At 54.2% G+C, this 23385-nt stretch overlaps 1 protein-coding gene across 1 annotated transcript in view; it reads right to left on the bottom strand.

Moving 5' to 3' along the window:
- Positions 1-14551, bottom strand: part of RYR1 (ryanodine receptor 1) — a 101359-nt gene extending 86808 nt beyond the window's left edge. Inside the window, exons 1-13 of the mRNA XM_058674101.1 lie at positions 14379-14551; positions 8071-8190; positions 7219-7323; positions 6135-6209; positions 5983-6061; positions 5685-5797; positions 5315-5408; positions 4362-4455; positions 4148-4222; positions 3701-3857; positions 3411-3575; positions 2207-2328; positions 663-858 (exon numbers count right to left, since the gene is read on the bottom strand). Coding sequence (XP_058530084.1) covers positions 663-858; positions 2207-2328; positions 3411-3575; positions 3701-3857; positions 4148-4222; positions 4362-4455; positions 5315-5408; positions 5685-5797; positions 5983-6061; positions 6135-6209; positions 7219-7323; positions 8071-8190; positions 14379-14426 — 1443 coding nt within the window. The 5' untranslated portion in view covers positions 14427-14551. The remainder of the gene's footprint in view (positions 1-662; positions 859-2206; positions 2329-3410; positions 3576-3700; positions 3858-4147; positions 4223-4361; positions 4456-5314; positions 5409-5684; positions 5798-5982; positions 6062-6134; positions 6210-7218; positions 7324-8070; positions 8191-14378) is intronic.
- Positions 14552-23385: the final 8834 nt, after the last annotated feature.

The following is a 23385-nucleotide window of genomic DNA, read 5'->3' as shown; positions in this document are numbered from 1 at the left end:
AGTTTGGGTGCCTTTGAACCCACAAGCTTCCCCAGCACGACCTGAAGGCATTGGACTCCGACCTTTGTCCAGGCCCCTCCAGTGACGCCTCTCAGCCCCTGCCACTCACTCTGGGCTGAGAACACTTCAATCTCTTCCTTCAGCGCTCTCAAAACACAAACCCCCAGTCCCGTACCCACCCTCCAATACCCACTCTAGTTGCGTTCTCCCCCATTCCGCAGCCCCGCCCCCACAGATACGGCTACCCCATTTCTTTCCTCCTTCCAACCCGAAGTCAGGCAATTTGGCTGTTTCTCCCGAACACCCTGCAAGTTTCCTGCAGGATCGCTTCTCGGCTTTTTGGCTGAGATCAAGTGCAATTTTCCTCCAGGTTCTGTGACCAGGCCCCGCCCCCTCGAGCAGAGCCCTGACGTCCTCCACAGACCCGCCCCCCCCAAGGTCCGCCCCACACGTTCACATTGGCCCAGCGCCTTACCTGCCCCGCCCTCGATCCCGCCCCTGCAGGCCCCGCCCACTCACGCAAAGTCCCGTTTTCCCTCCCTAGGCCCGCCCCCTCGGTTCACATTGGCCCAGCGAGGCCCGCCCCCTCAGTTCACATTGGCCCAACGCCTCGTCCGCCCCGCCCCCGCCCCACAGGCCCCGCCCTCCCTTGCCGGCCGCACCTCCTCCTGGAAGAGGCTCTGGCGGTTGCGCAGGCTCCGCAGCTTGCTCTGCTTTTCCTCGTGCTGCAACTCCTCCGAGGGCGGCTCGAAGTAGCCGATGAGGTCCTGCAGGCTCAGGATGACGGCCTCGATAGGCAGCGCAGAGCCAGCCGGTGGCCCCGAGCCCCGTGGCTTCCCGCTGAAGCTGTCCAGGCCCCTGCCAGGAGTGTTGAGGTGTCAGGCAGGGCCAGGCACCGACATCACCGCCGCAGAGCAGGAAAATGAGACGCAGGGAGGGAAAGGCCAAGCTTAGCCCAGGATCACGCGGCAGCCTAGGACAGAGCTGCGACTGCGATCGACCCCCAAGGAGGCACAGGGGGTCACAAAGAAGCGGGAGTCAGGGCTGGGGCGATCCAAAACCAGGGAGCTGGCGTTACTGGTCAGAAATACCTGGGGCACCAGCTAGGGCATAGCTAATTAAGCTGTGGTATGCATCGTTAGCATCCTACACGGACCAGTTCAAGACCTAGCCACTCCACTTCCTATCCAGCTCCCTGCTTATGGCCTGGGAAAGCAGAGGAGGACAGCCCAAGGACTTGGGCACCCTCATTTGGGAGATCCAGAAGCCACTCCTGGCTCCTGGCTTCAGAATGTTACAGCTTAGCCCATGTGTGGCCATACTGGAGAATAAACCAGTAGATGCAAGATCTCTCTCTCTTTCTCTCTCTCTCTCTAATTCTGCCTTAAATAAATAAGTCTTTGTTAAGAAATACAATTAAGGGGGGCCCAGCATGGCAGCCTATTGGCTAAAGTCCTTGCCTAGCGCTGGTTCTAATCCAGGCAGCCCCACTTCCCAGGCTTGTTGCCTGGGAAAGCAGTCGAGGACGGCCCAAAGCCTTGGGACCCTGCACCTGTGTGGGAGACCCAGAAGAGGCTCCGGGATCCTGGCTTCAGACTGGCTCAGCTCCAGCCATTGCAGCCACTTGGGGAGTGAATCATCAGATGGAAGATCTTTCTCTCTACCTCTCCTCCTCTCTGTATATCTGACTTTGTAATCAAAATAAATAAATCTTAAAAAAAAAAACATACAATCGGGGCTGGTGCTGTGGTGTAGCAGATAAAGCCACTGTCCACAGTGCCAGCACCCATATAAGCTCTGGTTTCACTCCTGGCTGCTCCACTTCTGACCCAGCTCCCTGATAATGTACCTCAGCAAGCACTTGAAGGGTGACCCAACTGTGTAGTTCATGACTTTGGCCTGACCCAACTCCAGCCATGGCCACCACGTGGGGAATGAGCCGGCAAGTCGAAGACCTCTGTCTCCCTTTCTCCTCGTCACTATACCTTCAAGTCAGTACATTTTTTTTTTTTAAATAAAACTGTAAGAATAGTAACTCTTAAAAAGAAATGTGAAGTCCACTCCCATGGTTGTGGAGCCCGAACTAGAGGTCAACAGCACAGAAGTGAGAATTGAGTTGTTAGGAGTGTGGACGGCAGAAGTCCCCACGGTCAGGGGCCTGAATGCAGGAACAGGGGCCCCAGGCTGGCAGGCAGCAGGTGCTCACTTGATGAACTGGTTGTAGAGGCCAGCCGTGCTGTGGATCATGCGGGCAGCCTGCGACTCCTCCTGCTGGCAGCGGCTCAGGGACAGCGCGTCGTCCATGTGGCCTTCCTGGTGCAACATGGCCTGGGAGTGGCAGCACAGAGGGTCAGTGGGGGCCGGGGTGGGGGACGCAGCCCCTCAGTGCCATGCCCCCAGACCTATGTCCACACTGCAGTCCTTCATTGGTCCCCATGGCACAGGAGCTCTGCCAGTCTCTTTCTATCCCTCCTCATCTGCCCCATCTTCCTTCTCCTCCTCCTAACCACCTGCCATCTCTCTCATCTCATTTTGCATCTCTCTCCTTCTTTGTCTCTCTCTGTGTCGTCCTTCTCCAGGTCAGACCTTCTCTGCTTATTTCTACTACTGACTTAACACCTCCCCACTTCCAGAAAGTTCTCACAGCATACCAAACCCATCATATCCCAGAGAGAATGCCTGGCCACCTTTCTACAAGGTGAGACCAGTGCGCTGCCGGCTTTCCCCTGACCTCGCCAGGACACTGTCCAACCTGGAGGCTGAAAATGCCATGCACCTGCTGATGACGGCTACACATTCATCTCTGGCTCAAGCCCTCACATATCCAACCACACAGCAGCTTGTGTATTCAACTGCAGGCTCCATTTTGTGCAATCAGGTGCCTGTCCAGGCTTCCCATGCACTCACTCAGCAGGACTTGACCGAGTGGCTCTACTGCAGCCATTCAGGATCAAAACCCTATCCTTCTGAGCTGACGCTTCAGTGTCCCCAAACCAATTAATAACAACACCTCCATGTCCCCAGTCACTCAGGGCAAAAACAGTGACATTCCTTCCCACCCCTCCAACTCCCCACAACACCAATCAGCTGGCAAACCCTGGTGACCGCACTCACAAAACATGGCCTTAAAACAGAATCTCTGCCCTCCCCTCCATCCACAGCCTCCGCCCTGTCCTGTCATCGGCATGTTGCAGCTGGACCAGCTGTCACCCTAATTCCTCCCTGGCCTCCCACATCAGCTCTCCCCTGCCTCCAGTCTGTTCCCCCTGGAACAGGACACCCTCCTGTCCTGCTCAGAACCCGCACATGTAGCCCTGTATCACTCAGGTAAGACCCAAGGCCACAGGGCCCTGCCCGATCTGCTCCCAACCCCTGCCTTCCTCGTCTCTCAGCACCAGCTCCTCATTCACCTTCTTCTTCAGCACGCCCAGCCGCAACGCCTTGGGGTCTGGGGCCGCGTAGGTAAGCCACAGGCCCGAGGCCACATGCTGCACAAAACACAGTGACTCCCCGTACTTGATCTCGGGGGGCCCCATGCCCTCCACATCTCGCTTGGGGGCTGTATCCAGCTTCTCCTGCAGGGGCAGAGGTCTGAGGTCAGAAGCCGAGGGAATTTCACTGAGAGATGGAAGGGTTGGGGGCTGGGGAGGGTCAGGATTCAGGGCCCCAGCTGAGTAAGGGCACCTAGAACCCCACTGACCTTGGAGATGCGGAAGCAGAAAGAGGTAGCCTTGGTGTGGGCCTTGCTGGCGTCGACAACCACCAGGCCCTGATCTTCAGTGAGCGCCAGGTACCGCCCAGTGGTCACATGTCGGATTCGCAGCGGCTGGCCCCAGCGCAGGTGGCTCCCACTCCAGCTGCGGAGGAGTGAGGGCAGTCAGACGATCCCCATGCCTCAAGGCCTCCCATGCACAGTCTTGCTCCAAGCCTCCTCAAGCCCCCTACTCTCTTCTCTCCCTCAGAGACCCCCACTCTCCCAAAACCACCATTCTTCTACCACCCTAGGGTCCCCAAACACCTTCCATTCTGAGAAGTTCTCTGAATTTTCCAATCTTTCTCAGACCTTCCTCCAAGATCCCTTCTCTTCTCCTAGCAGTGCCCCTCCCCCGCCAAACCTCCCCCCTCCTCAGCCCATCCCCCCGTGCACCTGATTCTCAGTGGCTCCAGTCTCCAGAGGGAGCGGGCATGTGTGCACACAGCTCCCCCCTCGTAATAGACAAGCCTGGGAAGACAGGGAAATGGGAGGGTGGGGAGTCAGGCTCTGCACTCCCCCATACACACACACACACACACACACACAGAGAACCTGGTCCCTGCCCCGCCACCACCCCCTGCAGGCCCCTCTTGTGCCAAGCCCAGACCTGCGCTGGTCATCACTGTCGGCAGCTGAAATAGTCAAGCATTCGTCCATATGTCCATGGAAGAGGCGGAGGACATGGCCCCCCGTCACATAGCCTGGAGAGGAACAGGGGAAGGAGGCCATGGTGAGGTTGGGGAATAGCCAGGAGTCCCGGCTGTCCCTTGTGGGTGGTGGAGGTTGCAGCTGGAGTTCTGTACCCAGGGTGTGAAACAGCTGGGAGAGGTTTATGGAGGTGCAAATTGGAGTCTGAGATTTGGGATCTGAGGGTGGGGACCTAAACCTAGAGTCTGGGCATGCAAGGATGAGATCTGGGGTTGGAGGTGGCTGTGGCTGCAGGTTCAGAGCTGGGATTTCTGAGGCTGGGCTGAGAGTGCATGGTCAGAGGCTCGGATATGGCCTTCCCTGGCTCTGGGGTCAGAGTTCCTGGGCTTTGGTCTGGTCTGAGATTGAAGTCTTCAGTTTGAGAAGCAGGGGTAAGATTTAGAGCCACGCTCTGGCGTCTGACCACAGGCATGGGAACTGGGAAGTCTCACTTGTGGAGTTTGGTTTCTGAGGTTTCAGGCTAAAGCTTAGAAGTCTTAGTGGTAGGCTGACATCTGAGTTGAGGGGTGGGTGTATGGGGCTGACGTCACGGTCTCTGCTCAAGGTCCAAGGGATATATCCATATGTGAAGTTCTATGGTTATGTATTTAGGGCTCTGAGTGCTGGAGCTTGAACCTGGCGTGGAAGCTTTGGGGACCAAGACTGTGGTCTTCAGATGCTGACTTTAGGGTCTAGGGATCTTAGCTCTCAGTTTCTGGCTGAGGGTTCAATAGGATAGGCAAGTGGGAGGCTTAGGCTTGTGGTCTAAGGCCCCCCCTCTTGGCTTGGGTATGTCTGAGAAGCAACCCTGGGGGGTCAAGGGGTCTGTTTCAAGGGTCTCTGCTTAGGGGGCCAGAGGTTAGGGACCCTCACCCTCTTCACAACAGGAGCAGATGGGGTTCATGTTCCATAGTGTCTGCATGAAGGAGGCGTCAACCTGGAGCTCCCCGCTGGCCGTCGACAGGTGCTGGGGGCAACCACCAGAAGGCGATCAAAGAGGATTGTAGGATGACAAGAGTTTCAGGGTTAAAGGTTAAAAATGGGGATCCAGTTAGGAAATGACACGGGGCCAGTGCAGGGATACAAAAATTAGAACATGGGATGTTAGGAAACCAGAAATGAAGAACATGGATTTTAGAGGGTGGAGGGCAGCCAGGTAAACCAACAAGGAGATGGGGCTGACCCAGCACAGCCCCCAGCCCTGGGTGCAGCAGGAGCTGGGTGGGGGAGAGGGATGGCTCACCAGGTACCGCTCAGAGGAAACACTGACGAGGATGATGTCATCACCCACACGAACCTTCTCGCCTTCAGATCTCTGCTTGGAGGCTGGGTGCATCGTCCACCAACAGGCCTCTCCTAGAGGCAGGGCCATCAGCACGCTGCCTTCCCAGCATGCACAGCCACTGAGCTCCCCTCCCCCGACCTCAGGTCCTTAGCCAGATGCTGTTGCCACCACCCATTCTCTGCCTAGTGGGTTCCCACTGCTGCCTGCCTACCTGCCCGCCCCCACCAAGCCCCACGCCTCCACCACACCCCTGTACCTGTCGCATCCTCTTGCAGCCCCACGTCGAAGGCCAGCTTGTCAGTCATGGAGCGTGAGGTAGTGAGGCAGCTCAGGTACTAGGGCGGGAGAAGCAAGGTCAGCCTGCTTCTGGTTGCCCCCTGTACATAGCCCCCTCATGCAGAGACTCACCATGCGGCTGTGTGCATGCCGGAGCAGGATGGCATGGCCATACAGGAGTGTCCTGTGTCCCCCGCCCTGGGATGACTGTAGGGGGAGGGAGGACACAAAGTTAACACAAACCCCCGACTCCTAAGCCCAAGAGCCGTGGTGTTATGTGAGCAAATAACGCCATTGCTCACATAACACCATGCTCAGACCTGGAGGGAAGAACAACTCTGCTCAAACCCTCAACAGCTGTTCTGCCTCAGTTTCCCCATCCATGGAGGCAAGGGGGCTGTGTCTCTGAGGAGCCTGCAGCCTGGGAGCCCCTCTGCCTCCTTCGCCTTGTTGACCGTGCCCCAAGGTCACCTTCCAGGTGCCTAGGGACACTCAGGAAAAGTTCCCATAGCTCATGTTCTGTGGACCGTGGTCCCCTCTGAGCCGCGGACAGGTGCCCTGGGAGAGTCCCAGCAGTTGTCAGGTAAGGGAGCATCATCACCCGCCGTGACAAGGTGACCTGGGCTGTCACACCCCTCCGGAGCACCAAGACCTTCTGCCCTCCTTAGGAGGGGAGCTCTTTGGGTTGCCCCGTGGCCTCATGCCTCCAGCCACAGTGGCCACATGCCCATGCTCTGAGGGGCCATGTGATGGGAGCTACAGGATCACATGGCGGACCCGCTCCTGGACTGGAGGGGTCCCATGCCGGGAGGGGGAGGTTGTGGAGGTGAGGGGTAGAGGGGAGGTCCATGCGGAGAGGAGCCGGGTCAGGGTTGGAAGGAAGGAGCAGGCAAGGGGCTCCGGGGGCTCCGAGGCCCCGCCCCCTTCCTTCCTGCCTGCCTGTCTGCCTGGCCTGTTCTGGGCTCCACAGCTCCTGACAAGAGGTGCAGGGAGAACCCCTCGCAACCCCAGTGTGCAGTGTGTGGGCCTGAGAGGCGGGCCTGGGGTCAGGAGGCGAGGGAAGGACAGGTGAAACCCAAGGCCAAACCTACCCACTTATCCAAATTGAGGGCCTGTGTGGGCGGGGCAAGAGAGGAAGAAGAGTAGAAGGTGAATGGCCCCCATATATCCTGCCCAGCCCAAGCCTAACCCCACAGCCCACTCCCCGGGGCCTCACCTCCACGCCAGCCTCCACCGTGTTGGCCAGCATCTCCTGCAGGGCACGGACCGACAGGGACTGCTCCAGGATGAAGCAGCAGATGGCCAGATCAGGGGGCACATTCTAGCAGGAGGAGGGAAGCGTCAGAAGAGGAAGCCTGAAGATTCTAGAATGCCATTTCCTGATGCACTGAAAATCTAAGCTCCTGAGATGCTCCTGCCCCACCCCAACCCCACAGAGATCCCTGCCCTCTGCTGCACCCCTCACACACGCTGCTGCTGTAGCTCTCCCCTGCTTCCCCCCTCAGACGCCTCAAGGCCTGAGCCAAACCCCACAGAAGCTTCTAGACTGCAGTCCTGCCCACGTTCCCTCAGTCCCACCTCATTTCCTGGGGAGCCTCAGCCCCCTGCCACCCCATCAGACATGCTGGTCTGATAGCCCTAGTTGCTACTTTTGCCTGCAAGTACCCACTTGACAGCCGCTGGAGGGTGCCACCTGAGGCGCCCCCTCAATCTCCAGCCTCTCATCACCAGACCCGGACTCTGCCTCCCTTAGCCCTGACACCTCCTCCCTCACAGGATTCCAGGTCCTGGCAGCCCTGCTGCCTCCCACCCCAGACCACCGCAACCCTCCTCAGACAGCCCCCTCCACAGCATCCCAGGGGGCCCACTGACCCCTCAGCCCCAGACGCCCTCCACCCTTACCCCAAGTCTCAGCCCCTCAGAGCATCTACCCCAGCCCGCTACTACCAATGACCTTTCAGACCCACCACACCCCCTCAGGCACCCTGCGCTCAACCCCCACCCTGTCAGCTCCCCAGGGTGGGCTAGCCTCCAACCCCACCCCTGTGCAGGTGCAGCCGGCACAGACCTGGGCGTTGCTGGTGGGCTCCAGGAAGCAGAGGCGGTTGCCGAAGCCCTCGGCCGCCAAGCACAGCTTCAGCTGCTCCTTGAGGACTGTGGCGCTACACTGCAGGACCACCTCATCGTCCTAGGGGGTGCAGTGAGGGCACGGGTCACAGAGCGGGCTTGGCTGAGGACCCCAGGCGCCCTGCGAAACACAGATGCCTGCCCATCCTTCTTGGAGAAAGACAGTGACCAGGCAGAGGTTAGGAGGCTACTTGGGAAACCTCCATCCTCCCCGACTCCCGTATAGAGTGCATGGGTTCGAGTCCCCACACTGATTCGGATCCAGCTTCCTGCTGCTATACACCCTGGCAGGAAGCTGTGTCATTAATATGAGAGTGAGGGACTGGAGCTAAGTTTTGGCTCTCCCTCCCTTTTCCCCCCTCAAATAAGCTGAACAAATTAAGCTAGTGACCAATAACACCGATCCACACAACTTGGGTCAGGGCTGAGCCGGCTGCCCTGGACTGACAGCCATCCCTGGAAGACACGCCAGTGTTATCTCTACAGGGAAAAGAGGCCACCCTGGGGGGAGCAGGGGCCTTGAGAGCTGCCCAGGAAGATCTGCAAAGCTATGGCTGATCTCAGGAAGCAGGATGAAATCTCCTTCTGAGCTCCCCCTGCTCTAAACACACACACACACACACACACACACACGCACACACACACACACACACACACACCCTTCATTTACCCAGGCCTTCTCCATGGCACCTGAGCCGTGCCACTGGATCCAGCCTGCAGGGTCAAGCCCTGGAGGGCACGGAGGCGCCCCCTGGTGGAAGCTGACAGCGTATGGCGGCTCAGCTGGGTCCCCTCATCCTCTAGCTTTGACCACCATCCTGTGGGTTTGTACCAGGTCACCTTGAGTTTTAGGTAGCACACACTGAAGTATTTAGAGATGAAGGGCACTAAAGTCACAGGAAAAGCATTTGGAGAGAAAAGATACAAGTAGAGGTCACAAAATCTTAAAATGAGGGGAAGGCAAGATAGGAGTTCTTTGAATTTATCTTGCAACTTTTTCCAAGGTTGCAAATCATTTCAAGATTATACATAGCATTTTAAACTTATTTTATGATACAGTTCTACAGGCTCTGGGATTTCCCCTTTCCTCCTGTCCAAATCCCCCCCCCCCCAAACACACACATACACTGACTTCCCCTATATTCCTACACAAACAGTCCTTCACAAACACTCATAAGTCCATCATTCTGCTGCATAAGTATATCCTGACACCATAGGTATGGACAACAGCAAAGTCCAGCAACCAATTGTCAAGATATATTTAACAGTTTCATTTGGAGTCCATCTTTGAGTTGGAAATAGAGTTGCATACTGCATTGTATCTTCACATCTCGATATAATATTCTACTATACAGTTCCTTACAAATAACATTTTAAGATCAAAGTAGTTTGTGGCTGACCTGTGGCTCAACAGGCTTATCCTCCCTCTTGTAGCTCCAGCATTTCACATGGGCACCAATTCTAGCCTAGCTGCTCTAATTCTGATCCAGCTCTGGTTTTGGCCTGGGAAAGCAACAGAAATGGCCCAACTCCTTGGATCCTACACCCACATGGGAGACACAGAAGAAGCTCCTGGTTCTGGCTGGGGCAGCCAGCTGGGGAGTGGACCAGTGGATGGGAAATCCCCCTCTATCTCTCTTTCTCTCTGTAAATCTGCCTTTCCAATTAAAAAAAAATCTAAAAGAAAGAACAAAGAATTTTCTTTGTGCTGACCTGTGTTAAATCCATTTTACCTTCACAACAACCCTGTGAGGTTCCGTAAAGGAGAGGAAACTGAGGCGCAGGGAGGTAAGGTGACCTGAGCAAGGTTACACGGACAGCAAGGGGACACAGCTGGATTTTGAGTTCTGGCGCTGGGACTCTACTCACCATGCCCTCAGAACTCTAGGTCCCCTGTGAATATACAAGGGTCATTTGAAAAGTGTATGGATGCGTGATTAAAACATAAGTTGATTCGGGTGCAAACTGAAATCAATGCAGTTATTTGACAATATACATTTCCATAAACTCTTTGAACATCTCATGCATGACTTTCAAACTTTTGGCACCAAAAATAAGCCAACTTTCCAGAACTTTCAGACATACCCTCATAGTCCTATAGTAGCCATCTCTATCATGCATAACTAATAATGACAGCCCCCGAGGCGGGGGATGGCCAAGGAGACTACCTGCTGCTCACAGTCATGGAGACCCTAGTTCTGAGCCACTGAGAAAGCAGGGAGTACTCCATTTAAACACACAGAAATGGTTCAGGTGTCTTGCCTGAAGTCACTTGGCATAGCCCATCAACATGTTCCCACCCTGGATGGTGGCCCACATGAACCCACTACTCACCAGAGGCTGCCGTCTTGCCGTCCAGCCCGCCCTGCCCCCCAATGGCTTCTCACCCTTGACACTGACCTGTTGGTACACACTGGACACTTAGGAAGGGACCTCAAAGACTCCATGGAAGCAGTGGGCATGCAGTGGTTGAGAGGCCCACAGGCCATGCTGCCACACCTGGCTTACATGCCCAGCTCAGACTCCTGACTCCAGCTTCCCACCCATGGAGACCTGGGGAGGCCGTAGCCAAGTACCTGGGTTCCAGCCTCCCTCCGGATGATATTTGGGGAGTGAAATAGTGAATGGAGCTTGTTCTCGCTCCCCACCCTCACCTCATAAACAAATAGTTTCAATGGAGTGAAAAGATGATGTGCAATTTCTGCAAATTAGTCGGAGACTCCTCATACCTACTCAGGGGCATCCTATGGCTGGCAGTCACCAGGTTCTGGGGCAGCCTTGTGTGCCAGGCTTACACTATGATAACTTCCTGAGCTATGCTATGCGCCAGGTCCTGTGCCAGGCAAGGAGGAGACACAGCAAATAATGCCGACAAAATTCTCAGCCCTCAGGGAGCCCTCCACCATCTTAGTGGTGAAGACAGACACTCAATAGGTGAGCAAATACATCATATTCATGCCAGCGATAAGTGTTAAGGAAAAAATAACCCAGGGTGATGTAAGAGGGTGGTTTTGTGAGGGGAGGGATGACATTAGTGAGCCAGAAAGCGACAGCCTCTCCAAGGCGGTGACATTTGAACTGAGCCTTGTCTGAATGATGAGAAGGAATTGGGCCTGCTCCTCTGGAGGGAGGGAATGAGAGGAGGTGATGGCAAAGAATGTTCCAGAAAGAGAGTCAGACTGCAAAAAAGACCCAAGGCTGGAGGGTGCTGGGCTGCAGTACAGCTGAGCTCAGCAGGAACCAGTGCCTCTCAGGGGTCCCCCAGGGATTCTCACCTGGGCTAGTGTTGGAGAAACCTCAGCCCCCACAGTCTAGGAAGAAGAGTTGCTGCAGGCCTGGCGCAGTAGCCTAGTGGCTAAAGTCTTCGCCTTGCATGCACCAGCATCCCATATGGACACCAGTTCTTCTTCTTTCTTTCTTTTCTTTTTTTTTTTTTTTTTAAGATTTTTGTCCCTCTATATTCTTTTTTTTTTAAAGATTTATTTTTATTACAAAGTCAGATATACAGAGAGGAGAGACAGAGAGGAAGATCTTCTGTCCGATGATTCACTCCCCAAGTGAGCGTAATGGCCGGTGCTGTGCCGATCCGAAGCCGGGAACCAGGAACCTCTTCCGGGTCTCCCACACGGGTGCAGGGTCCCAAGGCTTTGGGCCATCCTCGACTGCTTTCCCAGGCCACAAGCAGGGAGCTGGATGGGAAGTGGAGCTGCCGGGATTAGAACCGGTGGACACATGGGATCCCAGGGCGCGTTCAAGGTGAGGACTTTAGCTACTAGGCCACGCCGCCGGGTCCCTGGACACCAGTTCTAATCCCGGCAGCTCCACTTCCCATCCAGCTCCCTGCTTGTGGCCTGGGAAAGCAGTTGAGGACGGCCCAAAGCCTTGGGACCCTACACCCGTGTGGGAGACCCAGAAGAGTCTCCTAGCTTCTGGGCTCCTGGCTTCAGATCGGCACAGCTCCTGCCGTTGCGTCTACCTGGAGAGTGAATCATTGGATGGAAGATCTTCCTCTCTGTCTCTCCTCCACTCTGCATATCTGACTTTCAAATAAAAATAAACCAAATCTTAAAAAAAAAAAGAGGGGCTGCTGAAAAATGAAATCGAGCAAAGACAGAAAATGCCATGCTCCCAGGGCTGCCTGTATTTTGTGAAACTTATTTCAGTGAGCATTTGGGGAGTGAATGAGCAGACAGGAGATCTCTCCTCCTCTCAAATATTTTTTTAAAGTTTATTTTTATTTGAAAGACAGAATTACAGAGACAGAAGAGACAGATTTTCCATCTGTCAGCTCATTTCCCAAATGACTGCAACGGCCAGAGTTGGGCTGGTCTACAGCCAGAAGCCCGGAGTTTCTTCCAGGTCTCCCATGTGAGTACAGGGGCCAAGGACTTGGGCCATCTTCTGCTGCTTTCCCAGGTACTTTAGCAGGGAGCTGGATCAGAAGCGGAGCAGCCAGGATTCAAATCAGTGTCCATATACATGCTGGCATCACAGGCAGAGACTTAAGCTACTATGCTATAGACCAGCCCTGGTAAACATTTAAAAACAAACAAATAAACAAAAACCAGATTGTGAAGGGCCGATGCCACAGTGTAGCAGGCTAGACCTCCAATTGCAGCAGCAGCATGCCCTAAAGGCCCCAGATCATGGCTGTGTGCAACCTGTCATAGAACCGCCTTCACCTAAAACAGGCGGAATCTGTTGCTTGTCAATTTCACATCAATACAGTGGAGTTTGCCTATCTGTACCCATGCAGTGGGTCGAAAGCAAAGTATGTTCCTCACTGGTGTGCTAGGGCCCAAAACAGCTGACAAAATCAACTACAAGACCTCAATAACGAACAGGAAAAAAACATGGACCCCATTGGGGGCCCAGAGCTGCTGGAACCCCAAGGCTCTCCACGCAAGTCTGGGCTCAGCACTTCCAGTGAAAGCAGAGGAGCTGGGCCACAGGGCATCCAGAGATGCCACTCTCTGGCCTTGACCTTGGGCAACTGATTCTACCACTGGATCCTTCTTTTCCTCAGGTCTCCCAGGGAGATAAAGATAGGGTCCTACCTCAGAAGCTAGGGCAGCAAGGATATAATTAGATGCCCCAGAAGGCCGAGGCCCTGGGCACAGGGCCTGACAAAGGCTGGCAGCTCTGGGCCTGGTGGCCATGACTATGAGCTTATGATGGCCAGGGAGGGCCTAAGCCCAAACCACGGAGCCTGCTAAAGGAACGCAAGGCCAGGCAAGCATCCCTTCTGCAAGTGGCCTCCTGTCCAGCTGTCCCCATCCTTCACGTCCAGCCCCAGCTGTGTGTCCCTCCCTCCCTCCCCGGAAACCAGACCCAGCTTGCCAGGATCCTATTCTGGGTCCAGAATGCTGTGTCAGCATTTTTCAGAGCCCAGGAGGGGTCAGTGCAGGGTCAGCCAACCTGGCCGGAGAATTTCCCATACCTAGCTGAGCCACAGAGAGACCAAGGTGGGACAGCTGGGAGAGGAACCCATCCCCCTTTCTCCCTCCCCCCTCCACTCTCTCCCTTCTCCACCCTCTCCCTGCCCCCTGACCAGGGCTATTCTGGGAGGGACACCTGTCACTCCCATCCCCATCCCTGCCCCCACGCTGGTGATCAGAAAAGCAAGGAGAGGTGGAGCAAGAGAGTGAAATGTAGGGGGCTGAGCGCCAGGGACAGAGAGACAGCAGGCCTGGGTGGAGAGGGCCCCAGGCAGCCAGGGACGAACAGGGACCCTCAGAGGCCATTCGCAGCCCCCTGGGATCCTCTTGCCCCAAACCAAGGGGGGCGACAAAAGCCCACGACCCGAGGGACCACACTCCAAGGAGACTCTTCTTGGCTGGGAGTTGAGAAGGGGCTATGCCCTCCAGCGCACCCCATTCCCCTTCCCCCCAAATTTAAGTAGGTCAGAGCCTAGAGTCAAAAAAGAATTAGGGCTGGGGTGGGGGTGGCGGGTTGGCTAAATTAAGCCTAGGAATTAGAGCCTCCTTCCCCCAAGTGCCTGCGTCCAGGGTGGTGGCTGGGTGGGTTGCTCCTTCAGTGCTCCCTCCCCTTGCCAGGGACAAATCCATAATATACGGAGAAAGGGCAGCCCAAGACCCCCTCCCCAATCCAGAGCCCCAAATCCTAATTACTCTATGTGGTGAGAGGGGATTAGGAGATGTCACCCAAGGGAAGAGGTCTCGACCCTCAGAGACCACAGACAAGTAAAGACAGCCCCCCACCCCCACAACCCGACCCACAGACACGTACCGTCCGCAGGAACTGGACTTCGTCCTCGCCCTCTCCTCCATCACCCATGATGACGAGGCTCGTGGGAGCCGGGCTGAGGTCGGGGGGATAACGGGAAGGGGCAGCGGGCTGGGCAGGTGGGCTGGGGGGTGGAGACCTCTGGGGACGCCGGAGGCACCGGCGCGGTAGATGGAACTGCGAGGAAGACTCGCGTGCTGGACACAGACGGAAGGAAGGCCCCGCCCCAAGGCCTCCCCATTGGGCCAGGACGCGCACGCCCCACCCCTTCGCCGGAGCTCCGCCTCCAGGCCCTAAACTTCGCCTAGGAGTCCTCGCAGCAGGGGCTCTGAGTCAGGTGCCGCTCTGCCCGCGCGCGGGAGGCCCTGGCTGGGCACCACACCGAAGGGCCTGGTTGTGCACAGTCGGCCGATTTAAAAAGACATCAACACGAGTGGATTGAGCCAGAGAGCCCAGGGCTGAATTCCAGTCTGCCGCTTTTCTGCATTGCCTGGAACTCTTAGCCTGTCCGTGCCTCAGTTTCCCCACCTGGTAGAGGAGCTCTCAATAATGCCCACACACAGGGCTGTTGGGATCCACGAAAGTTTGGAATTTCTGCAATTCCAACAGTGCCAGTGCAGAGCCAGGATTATTGGCGCTATGAGCAGACTAATGGGGATGCGTACCACCTGCATTTTCTGTGCTGAGCCAAGATCTTTTTTCCTTTTTTAAGATTTATTTATTTTTCTTGGAAAGTCAAAGAGGAAGATCTTCCTTCAGCTGATTCACTCCCCAAGTGGTTGCGATGGTGACAGCTGAGCCAATCTAAAGTCAGAAGCCAGGAGCTTCTTCTGGGTCTCCCACGCAGGTGCAGGGTGCCAAGGCTTTGGGTTGTCCTCAGCTGTTTTCCCAGGCCACAAGCAGGGAGCTGGATGGGAAGCGGAGCAGCAGGACACGAATCAGTGCCCATGTGGGATCCTGGTGCATGCAAGGTGAGGACTTTAGCCACTAGGCTACTGCACCAGGCCCAAGATCTTACACCTTCAGTTAGTGGTTCTCACAACAATCCTACTTTCCTTCGTGTTGTAGAGAGAGAAGCTTTTAAATAGCCATGGTCTCTACCAGGTGTAGTAATACAATTCAAAGAAGCCATATCTCCCTCAAGAGTAGAGTTTCCCCAACGCTCGGGGGTGGGAGGGAGGAAATCTGGGCACAAAAGGGTAGAGGCTTGCCTGGGGTCATCCTGTACAGCAGGGGGTGGGGTGCTTGGAACCCAGCCCTAGGGTTCTGACCCACTCAGCCTTCCTATCTGGACCCTTGCACAAAATCTAATTATAACAAAAACCTACTTCCCCAGGGGCAGGCCCCACCCTTTGGCACCTCTTTAGGCTGATGAGCACCCCTTCCCCCACCCTTGGGCACTTTCTTCCTGTTTCTGGCTGGCAAAGCCCCATCCTGATCTCCACCGGCTCTGGGAGGCTCAGCCAGGAGGACCTTTGAAACTCACCCACGAAAAACTGGCCGCTGTGGGGGTGTGGAGACCCGGTGCAGGCTGCCACACCCATCCAGGCTCCTCATTGGGCAGGGGACAGCGTGATTCGGACCCTTTTCCTCATCTGTCACTGGGCGTTTGGAAGATGCCTGCTCTCCAGAATGGCAGCAAGCCTCGTGCTAACTGGTTGATGCAGGCATCTATTGAAAGCAAGTATAGGCATCCCATGTGGGCATCAGTTCATTTCCCTGCTGCTTCACTTCCAAACCAGCTCCCCGCTTGTGGCCTCAGAAAACTGATGCAGGTGGATGACCCAAAGCCTTGGGATGCTACCTACGTGGAAGTCCAGCAGGAGCTCCAGCTCCTGACTTTGGGCTGGCTCAGCTCCAGCCATTGTGACCATTTCAGAAGTGAATCAGCAGCCAGAAGATCTTTCTCTCTGGCTTTCTTCCTTGCAAATTCAATTTTCTAGTAAAAGCAAATGAATCTTAAAGAAAAAAAAATGCCCTAGCTGTAGGCAACTGCTGAGATTGCCTTGTACTACTGGAAGAAAAGCAGCTAATAGCTGGGGGACATTCGGGATTGGGTTCATGCCAAATCTGTGTTAACTATACAAGTGTACGAATATAGTTGCCTTTTTAAAAAAAGATATTTGGGGGCAGGTGCCAGTATGTCAGCAGACAGGGACTGGGGACCCGTGCCCAAGCATGCATAGGCCCTAGAAAGGCAGGCAGGGCCCCAGGGTGGCACGACAATCTGCCACCAGAGGACTGGGTGTGGGGATCTGCACACTCACAGGCATGGGGACTATGGAATGCTCAGGGAAGGGGGCGTGGAGGGGTGTGGGAGGGATGACTGCTAAGGGAGAACTTGACAGGTGACAAGTGACTCCTGGGGGACTTCCACCAACCAGGCTACTGCGCTTGCAGGTAAATGATGGGACTGAGACCAGGTGGTTTGATGGAAAGAAACTGGAGGACCTTTAAGGGCCAAAGCACTGCACCCACCTGTGCGGGAGACCTGAGCTGGGCTTGTTGGCATCAATCACCATCTAGCGGCACACACAAAAACCATGGTTTGGGGCCTGTCTGACAGGGCTCAACCACAATACCAACCAGTCAGTGCTGGGGCGGGAGGTAGACCATGCCAGGTTGGGCCATGATACTATCCAGCATATGAGAGAACCAGATCTCAGAGCAAACTCTGTGGGGGATTTGTGGGTTCACCCCTGTGGGATTGCCATACCAGTTGGTTTATTCAAGGGCTGGGAGTGGTGATAGGCCAAGCTAGGCATGACCATGGTATTCACCAACATGCATGGGTGTTGGGATTGGGAACAGGCTGGACTGGACCAGACTGTAGCACCCACCCAAGAACTGGGTATGGGGCAGGCCCAGCCACAACATCCACCAGTATACACAAAGGTCAACACTGGGGGGCAGACTGTGCTGGGTAAGGACCTAGCACCTACTGGCACATGTGACATTTGGGTCTGGAGTGGGCCTGATAGGGGAACTAGGGGAACCCCCCCTGGTGGACCATCACTCCTGCTGGTGAACATGTGTGTCAGGGCTGGACATTGGTCGGATTAGGCAAGGTGTTTCACTTGTTGGCAAGTGTATGGGTTGGCTCTGGGGGTGTGGACCAGGCAGGGTTAGGTCAAACTGTATAGCACACTGGCATGCGCAGAAATCAGGATTGGGTGCAGGCCATGCTGGGCTAGCCTAGGCTACCACAGCTACTGGTTTGTATGAAAGCCAGGGATGGGGCTAGACTGGGCAGGGAGAGGCAGCAGCACCCACCAGTGAAAGTTAGGACTAGGGGTGGGCCAAGCCAGGCCAAGCTGCAACATCCGATGGCAAAGGCTAAGCTGGGTGATGGGTTACGTCAGGCTGGACTGGAACAACTAGTGGCATGCGCAAGATCTGTGGCTGGGGCAGGCCTGTTCGGGGAGTTAAAGGAATGCCCCAGCTGGGCTGTGGTTCCCACTAGTGAGTGCAAGGGCTGGAATGGGGGCTGCGAACTGGTCTGGCATGTACAGACCGGGCTAGGTCAAGCACCTGCTGGGGTTCACAAGAGCCAAAGTAGGTGTAGGACAGGCTGGGCTAGGTTTCTGAACCCACTGAATCAAGTAAGATCTGGGTCTGGGGGTAGACTAAGCAGGGTTGGGCTGTAGCAACCAACAGAGCCTAAATTGGTGTGGGCTGGTGCAAGGCCACTGCACCTGCCAGGACAGGAAGTGGGCCGAGTCAGGCTAGGCCAAGAACCCACTGGTGTGTGCAAGATTTGCCACTGGGAGGTGACCTAATAGAGGAGCTTAGAGAACCCCTGTCAAGATGCAGTCCCTGTAGGTGAGCGCAAAAACCAAGGCTGGTAGCAATCCAGACGAGGCCAGGTTACAGTACCCAACAGCATATGTGTGGCTCAGGTCTTGGATGGGCTGGGCTGGGACAGTTCATAACATCCACTGGCAGATGTGAGAACCAGGATGGGGTGCAGGACAAGCAAGGTTGGGTCACAATACCAGCCAGTTCACATTAGGCTGGGACGGGGAGCTAACGGGACTGAGCTAGGATTAAGCACCCACCAGCATGAGCTGGATCTGAGAGCTGACCAAGCAGAGCCAGGCTGCAGCCTGTGATTGTTGAAGTGAGCCGGACCATGCCAAACTGGGCCACAGCACCCACCAGCACATGTAAGACCTGGAGTGAGGGGGCAAGCCTGGCAGGAGGGCTGTGAGGACTCCCCTGTTGGGCCACTGCTCCTACTGGTGAGATTAGGACTGGGGGCAGACGAGGCTGGGCAGGACTACAAAACCCACTGGCCTGCATGTGAGCCGAGTTAGGAGGAGAATCAGGCTGGGCTAAGTGACCATATCCTCTGGTGCATGCACGAGGTAGAGTAAATGCAGGCTGCTTGGGCTTTGCTGCAGCATCAACTAGCAGATGCTGACACTGGGTGCAAGTCCTGTCAAGCCAGACAGCAGAACCACATGGAAAGTGTAAGATCCAGGACTGGGAGTGGGCCTAGTAGGAAAATTGTGGGCACCCCTCTGATGGGCTGTGGCTCCCACCAGTGGACATAGGAACCAGGGCTAGGGGCAGGCCTGGTTGCTTAGGCAGTGACACCCACCAGTATGGGTAGTGGGGTTGGTCAGATTGAGCTAGGGTGTAAAACCCATTGATGTGTATAAGAGCTGAATGGGATGTGAAACAGACTCTACCAGTCTGTTGTATACACTGGCATGTGTAAAAACTGGGGTTGGGGACAGGCCTGGGGGAACCTTCTGTGGGTCACTCCAACTAGTTCCCACTGGTGTGCAAAAGGGCCAAGTGTATGGAAGCAGGGTTGGGCTGAGCCACAACATCCATTGGTTTGTATATGAGATGGGGCTGGGGACAGAACTGATGGGCCAACTGCAAACATCAGCATGTGTGTAGGCTGATGTGGGTGACAGACTGAGCCGGATTCCGCACTGGCTGGCACACAGAGGAGTCAGGTCCAGGGTCACCTAAGCTGAAGATTCTTTGGAGATCCCCCAACTGGACTACTAGACTCAGAACTCCAGCCACAGGGAAAATCACAGGATCTGTGTCTGACCATGGAGTGCATGGGTCTTATCAGTTGTTGAAGCCTGTGCAGTGGACAGCATGGAGAACATGGAAGATATGTCAACCAATTCATTGAAGACTATAGGGGACAACTAGTACCATGGAGGTCAGAACAAATTGGATAGCTCTCCCAGCCAAGCTTTGACAGCGATTATCTGAGTGAGTAGACTCTAAGGTGGACTGTCTCAGCCAGTAGATCTTGGAAGGATTTCCTCAACCTTGGAGCAACAAAATCAACATCTCAGAACTATCAAAACCACTTAGGCAATATCCTTGGTGCATGCTCCACACTGGGGATCCTGGGATGGCATCGGGTGGCCATCCTCCATCGCCGGGTATTGATGCGGTTGGGCGACTGAAAACGGCCCTCTCCCCTTCTCTCCCTACTTTCCCAGTGCCTATAAAACTGTGTCACATAATGCAATGTAATTGGGCCCGGCGGCGTGGCCTAGTGGCTAAAGTCCTTGCTTTGAATGCCCCAGGATCCCATGTGTCCGCTGGTTCTAATCCCGGCAGCTCCACTTCCCATCCAGCTCCCTGCTTGTGGCCTGGGAAAGCAATCGAGGACGGCCCAAAGCTTTGGGACCCTGCACCCACGTGGGAGACCCGGAAGAGGTTCCAGGTTCCTGGCTTCAGATCAGTGCAGCACCAGCTGTTGCGGGTCACTTGGGAAGTGAATCATCAGACAGAAGATCTTCCTGTCTGTCTCTCCTCTCTGTATATCTGACTTTGTAATAAAAATAAATAAATATTTAAAAAAAACTAAAGTCCTCACCTTGCAGTCCTCACTGGGATACCATATGGGCACTGGTTCTAATCCCAGCTGCTCCACTTCCCATCCAGCTCCCTGCTTGTGGCCTGGGAAAGCAATCGAGGATGGCCCAAAGCCTGGGGACCCTGCATCCGCGTGGGAGACTCAGAAGAGGCTCCTGGCTCCTAGCTTCAGATTGGCTCAGCTCCGGCTATTGCGGCCGCTTGAAGAGTGAATCATCAGACGGAAGATCTTCCTCTCTGTCGCTCCTCTTCTCTGTAAATCTGTCCTTCCAATAAAAATAAGCAAATAAAAAAAATAAACTATATATTTAAAACAAGAAGAAGAAAAAAGACAGTATAAGCAGGGCTGGTGCCATGACATGGCAGTGCTGGCACCCCATATGGGCACCGGTTCTAGTCCCGGCTGCTCCACTTCCCATCCAGCTCCCTGCTTGTGGCCTGGGAAAGCAGTCGAGGATGGCCCAAAGCCTTGGGACCCTACACCTGTGTGGGAGACTTACAAGAAGTTCCTGGCTCCTGACTTCAGATGGGCTCAGCTCTGACCATTGTGGCCATTTGGGGAGTGACCTAGTGGATTAAAGATCTTTCTGTGTGTCTCTCCTTCTCTCTGTAAATCTGCCTTTTCAATAAAAATAAATAAATCTTTAAAAAACAAAACTAAAATCTGGGCTCTGTGCCCGTCTCAAAATAGCATGGAAACTACATACCCATGGCACCTTTGTCTAATGAAGAAAAGGTACCATTTGCAACTAAATAGTCCCAACTAGAGAGCATATTCTCAGTGAAATAAGTCAATCCCAAAAAGACAAATACCATACGTTCTCTCTAATATAAGGAAAACATCAAGCAAATTGGAATGTATAGTGATAGAGTAATAGACTACCATACCCAGATGTGAAGACACAATGCAACATGCATCCCTACTTCCAAATCAAAGGTGGATTCCCAACGAAACTGTTGGACATATCTAGATAATGGGACGCTGGACTGTCTGACATTGTCTGTACCAGTAATGTCAGGGCACACTTAAATAACAGATTGATGGAATTATAACTCCTCATGAAGGACTATACTATTGTAACAATATGGGAAAAATCAGTCGGGGGGGAAGTTTTGGGGAAGAATCCCAGACTCTACAGAATTGTTTTTTTTTTTTTTTAAAGATTTATTCATTTTATTACAAAGTCAGATATACACAGAGGAGGAGAGACAGAGAGGAAGATCTTCCATCTGATGATTCACTCCCCAAGTGAGCCGCAACGGGCCGATGCGCGCCGATCCGAAGCCGGGAACCCGGAACCTCTTCCGGGTCTCCCATGCGGGTGCAGGGTCCCAAGGCTTTGGGCCGTCCTCGACTGCTTTCCCAGGCCACAAGCAGGGAGCTGGATGGGAAGTGGAGCTGCGGGGATTAGAACCGGCGCCCATATGGGATCCCGGGGCTTTCAAGGCGTGGACTTTAGCTGCTAGGCCACGCCGCCGGGCCCTCTACAGAATTGTATCATAAAATTCAAAATTAAAAATAGAAATTAAAAAAAAAGAAAAGGTACAAAAATGTACTTGTGTGAGAGCAGCTGGGAGGAACTGACTGACACACAGACCTGGCTAAGTGCTCCAACCCATTTACCCTATTCCTGGGTCCTACCCTCCATAATGCTACACTTTCTGTTGACCAAAAGTCAGATTTCCAGCTATTTAGAGCAGTCCCAAATTAGGAGCAACTTGGAATTTCATCACAGGAAAACTGACCCTGCGGTCCTGGAGTGAAAGACTAGTCAGTGACAATCAGGAGTCCGCCATGGCCAAATAGAACCAGCTAGAAGACTTGCAAAAACATGATGCTGCATGGGTATGGCTAGACACAGGAAACGAGCCCATTCAGACCCAGCTCAGAGCCAGACAAAACGCAGGCTGGTGGTCACCTACGGGAGGCAGTGCTGGGAGGAGGGGGACCCCCAGGGGCCGATGGGGTCGAAGGGTTCTGTTTCTTGACTTATGAAAACATCGCACTGCTTCGTTCTCTTGGTAACAATTCATCAACCTAAATGTTGAGCCAGTTTTGCTCTTTTCTTGTACTTCATCTGAAAAATCTGTTGAATATGACACATTTAGGCAAAACACAAACACATACTCAAAAGAAAAGTCTGTTTCTAAGAGTGCACCATTATGTACATCAACACTTTGACAGCAGTTTCCACGGCAACAACAGGTACCACTGCTGGCCTCTGCTAGGAGGGGAGTAAGTGGGAGGGGCTCCAGAAGGCTTACCCTCCTACCTCTCTCTGTAATGTTCCTATAATTAGATAACACTGAGTTGGGGAAGGATCCAATGTGTGAAGACTTTTCAAAGCCCTTGGGGCAATGCTGGGTACAAGATAACTACCACATAAAACTTTGTTACAATAAAACTAGTAAAGTGACACAAAGAAGTCAGCATTGTGACACAATTAGTTTAAGCTGTCACCTGCAACTCTGGCATCTCATGTGGGCATCTGTTTGAGTCCTGACTACTCAGGTTCCAATGCAACTCCCTCTAATGTGCCTAGGAAAGCAGGGGAAGATGGCCCAAGGGCTTGAGCTCCTGCCATCTTCACCGGAGACCTGGAGGGAGCTCCTGGTTCCTCGCTTTGTCCTGGCCCAGCCCTGGCTGTTGCAGGTATTTGGGGAATGGAACAGCGCATGAAAGATTTCTCTCCGTCTCTCCTTTGTTTTGCCTTTCAAATAAATAAAAAGTCAAAATATTGAAGCGCAGTGTTTCCCAGGGTGCAAATGGTAACATTCAAATGAACTTAGGAATCAAAGAAGCATAAAAGAAATATACAAAATAATTCCACAAGCTTCCACCCCACCCTTTGGGCATTGCATACACACACACACAGAAAAAATACTGACTTTTCTTCTGAGTGTGTTTTATAAAAATATTACTCATACTTTATGAAACTCCGCCTTTACCGGAGCGTGACAAGGATGGGTCTCAAGACACAAAGATGGGGAGATAGGGTGCAGGCCGGTGGCTGGGGGTGGGGGCCAGCCGTTCCGGAAACCTCAGCCTGCAGGGATCCCCGGCGGGGGAGGGGACCCTCCCCTCGTTTCTCCCCAGCCTCTTCCTTCCCCCTGCCCGGGGTGGTGGGGAGGGGCAGTTCCTCTTTCCTTCCCA

The sequence above is a fragment of the Ochotona princeps genome, chromosome 16, assembly GCF_030435755.1.
Source record: "Ochotona princeps isolate mOchPri1 chromosome 16, mOchPri1.hap1, whole genome shotgun sequence".
Classification (NCBI taxonomy): domain Eukaryota; kingdom Metazoa; phylum Chordata; class Mammalia; order Lagomorpha; family Ochotonidae; genus Ochotona; species Ochotona princeps.
The sequence above is the reverse complement of the archived record's forward strand: the minus strand, read 5'-3'. Positions and strand labels throughout refer to the sequence as shown.